This window comes from Mesitornis unicolor, unplaced genomic scaffold, assembly GCF_000695765.1.
Source record: "Mesitornis unicolor isolate BGI_N332 unplaced genomic scaffold, ASM69576v1 scaffold19717, whole genome shotgun sequence".
NCBI lineage: Eukaryota > Metazoa > Chordata > Aves > Mesitornithiformes > Mesitornithidae > Mesitornis > Mesitornis unicolor.
The window spans coordinates 306-3,860 of NW_010196288.1; the positions used below are offsets into that span (position 1 = coordinate 306).

Sequence of the window (3,555 nt, forward strand, 5' to 3'; positions counted from 1 at the left end):
CTGTTCCACACACGTTCTTGTTTAACTGATGCTTAAATCTTGCTCCAACAGCCCTGTTTGTTCAGTAGAAGTAGTTGTCCCAGAAGGCTCGAAGTGTTGTGTGATCGGTGTGTTAGTTTCAGTCAGAGCCTTTTGGGGGTGGAATGCTGTGTTTCTTGTATGGCCAGGTACAGTGCTTTAACAGAGAGCTGCTTTTTACTGCTTTCAGATTCAGTTTGGAGAACCACTTTAGTCTGGGTTGCAAGGACATCAGGTTTTGCCTGTAGTATTTTGAAGAATGCTTTTGAAAGTGAATTATGCTACTTTTAAAGTCCCATTTTTTTTTGAAGGTGTCTGTTAGGGTTATAACTTGTATGGTTGAATAAATCCATTTTTGTGACTAGCAAAGCATGCAGTTCCAATTTACTTTTTAGTAGGATTTATGGACTCGATCCAGGCTGTTGATGGTGTGTGAGCTGTTGCTATCTGCAGAAGTCAGAGTCGGTATTGTCTGTGCACACACAGCTCCTTGGTTGCTTGGAGCTCATATAATTAGAGCCGCTTTAGTTGTGATGATTGAGTCCTTTTGTTCTTGAAATTCTAGAAGGGAGCTTTGAAGGCTGGGAAAAGGAGGAGTGCTGCCTGAGGGCAAAAATGGAAATCTTGATGGAAATTGAAAACTAATAATTTTTTTTCTTCTTTTCTTACATGTTCTCTAATATTCAAGAAACTGTTTTAACATAGATGTCAGCTTAGGCATGGAAACTCCTATACTGTTGATTGTGTAATGCTTTAATAATGCATTTAAAAAACAAATAAACCCTCACTGTTTAAATGGTAGCTCTTTTGAGAGACCTGAAAAAACAGATGCTGAAACACATACAGGGAGAAGAGCTTTATCTTAATATCACAGTAAAGTAGAAGCTGTGACAGCTCGAACCACATTTGCGCTGGACCATGTGTGCAGTGAGTGGTGAATTCTCCCAGGTGTTATAATCAGTAACTGGAGCAACTTCTTATCACTTGCTCGTTAGAGCAAGACGTATTGTTTGGAGTGTTGTGTAGTTGTGAAGTCAATGTCTATGATGTAGCTGAAATTCGAGATCTTATCTTTACAGAAAGTGTGTGAAGACAAGGAAAGGTGTGGTTAAGCTGTAGCAGTGTATTGATTCAATGAGTTTTGGGAAGCTTTTTTCATTGTTGCTTCTGAGAACATGAACCGCTTTGGTTTGTTTGTTTAATCTAGGATGGATGCAACCCTGAAAGAGCTGACCAGCTTGGTGAAAGAAGTCTACCCAGAAGCACGGAAGAAGGGTACACACTTCAATTTTGCAATTGTTTTTACTGATCTCAAGAGGCCTGGATACAGGTAAATGACATTTCTTTGAAGTCTAGAATCCATAAATCATATTTGTGAAGTTCTTGATTACAAACTATGTGATGACCACTGCAAACTCTAAATTTTGCTTGGTGACCATCGTTGTTGATGTGTTCCCCAAACAATGAACCTGTCTGTGTGACAGCTTTAGTCACTGTATGGGCAACCAGCCAGAGCACTGACCTGCAGCTTGAGATAAAGCTCTGTTCCTGGTGATAAGGAGGTGTGGGAGCTCTTGTATCTGAGAGTGCATTTGGGTTCTAGCAGTGATCTTGTTGCGGGTATCGTCTTCCAAAAGCATGTGAGCTAACCTTTGCCAGCAACCAGGTGGATATACTCTGTGCTGTAACTGTGGGGTCTTGTTCTGTGTGCGTGTGGAAGGGGCACGGGGTTCTCTGGTATTTAAGTTAATACGGTAGAAGGTTCCCCAACCCCTCTGCCCCATCAGAAAGAGGATTTGATGTCACTTTTCTTAGTGCTACTGCTACTGGAGAGAAAAACACCCAGGGCCCTGTGTACATAGCTAAATGAGGATGACATGGGGCGGTTGTCATGACCTGATGTGGTTTCTGATTTGGATGTCGAGAATGATTTGCCTCTGATATCTGACTTGCCTTTCCTCTCCTGCCTGCAGGGTGAAGGAGATCGGCAGTACCATGTCGGGCAGGAAGGGCACAGATGACTCCATGACGCTGCAGTCTCAGAAATTCCAGATAGGAGACTACTTGGATATAGCAATTACTCCTCCGAACCGTGCACCACCCCCGTCAAGCCGCATGAGACCGTACTAAACTATTGCTGCTTTGTACGATCACATCTCCTGTTTATTCCTACTTGCTGTTCTAAAGCAGGCTTTTTTTTTTTGCATTTGTTGCTGAGCAAGAACACCTGAAGGCAAAGCTAAGCATCAGAAATGAAAGTTAACTTTTAAACCTTGACTTTTAGTTTACTTGTTTAGAAGAAACACTTATCTTTAGCAGTGCCATCATCCTATCCCTGATTGTTAATAGTTTGAGCAGTGAGTCAGTGTGTCCGGTGTCCCAGGACTTCCAGAAAACATGACCAGAAGGATTACAGGTGTTCTGTAGTTCTGTCTTGTTTGGAATAAAGATTGATGATGTTAATTTTTTGATAGTGTGGTGGTGGTTGCATTTGGTATTTTTTATTAAACTGGATTTCTGCAGAGAAATTCAGAAGTTGGCTTTTAAGCAGAAGTTGAAATTGAAAGGAGGGCCAAAGCCCTTATCTGAGAACTGCTGGGCTTGATGAGTACAAGTAGGTGGCCTAATTGGGGGTTGCTTGTGCAGGAGAATTCCTTAAACCACAGTGGGCTGGATTTTGGGGGATGAGCACAGGAGCAGTGTGTTTGAGGGCAGGGAAACACAGTGTTGCGCTCCCTGCTGAGGTTGATGGGTTGACAGGGAACGTCAGAGATGAGCTGTGAGACAGCCTGTCCTGCAGATGGTGAGGGCAGACCACTGCGGCTCCAGGGGCTGCTCCGTCTTGTGCAGATGGTGCCAGTCCATGGGTGAGGAGTGTTCTGTGTGACACTGCACGTCTGTGTGACACCAGGGTATCCCAGCGTGCTGATGAGCTGCTGCTGTTACCAGGGGGAGATGTGACTCTGCCCATCAGCCTTACGAGTTCTGAAGGAAGTAGTGTTTTATTGGCTGGCATAGTGCTCTCTCTGAAGGTCTTGCTTTTGCTTTCCTTAAAACAGCGGTCTCCAAACTTTTTTGATCGCACACCCCATCAGTAAAGAAGTTTTTGAACATGTGCCCCCTAAATTGTTCATAAACTATACACATCTACTACTGTACTAATATTATGTACGTTATAAAACTACACAGAAATAGGTATAAAAGGAAAGGTGAAATACTTGAAAAAGTACTTTAAAATTGTGTTTATTAATGGTACAAAAAATACTTTCTTCCTATACTCCACTTACGTGTGAACCACTTTGGAGCTCTCTGGCCTTTGGATTGTCTTACGCACCCCAGTTTGGAGACCTCTGTCTGGGAAGATGGGAACATCTGCAGAGACCTGGCCAGAAGAAATCCGGTGGTTTTGGCTTGAGGTTGACTAAGGAGCACACAGAACCATTTCCTAAGGAAAATGCAATGCCAGGCGCTCTGCCCAGAGATGCTCTCACCTGCAGTTGAGATGAACCAAGAGGAGGTAGGGCAGCAAGCCTGCTC

At 43.4% G+C, this 3,555-nt stretch overlaps 1 protein-coding gene across 1 annotated transcript; it reads left to right on the forward strand.

Moving 5' to 3' along the window:
* The first annotated feature begins 1,225 nt into the window (after positions 1 to 1,225).
* SAP18 (Sin3A-associated protein, 18kDa) lies at positions 1,226 to 2,482 on the forward strand. The gene is made up of 2 exons (XM_010188426.1): positions 1,226 to 1,348; positions 1,992 to 2,482. The coding sequence occupies exons 1-2, from the start codon at positions 1,227 to 1,229 to the stop codon at positions 2,146 to 2,148; spliced, it is 279 nt and encodes a 92-aa protein (XP_010186728.1). The 5' UTR covers position 1,226; the 3' UTR covers positions 2,149 to 2,482.
* The last annotated feature ends 1,073 nt before the right edge of the window (positions 2,483 to 3,555 follow it).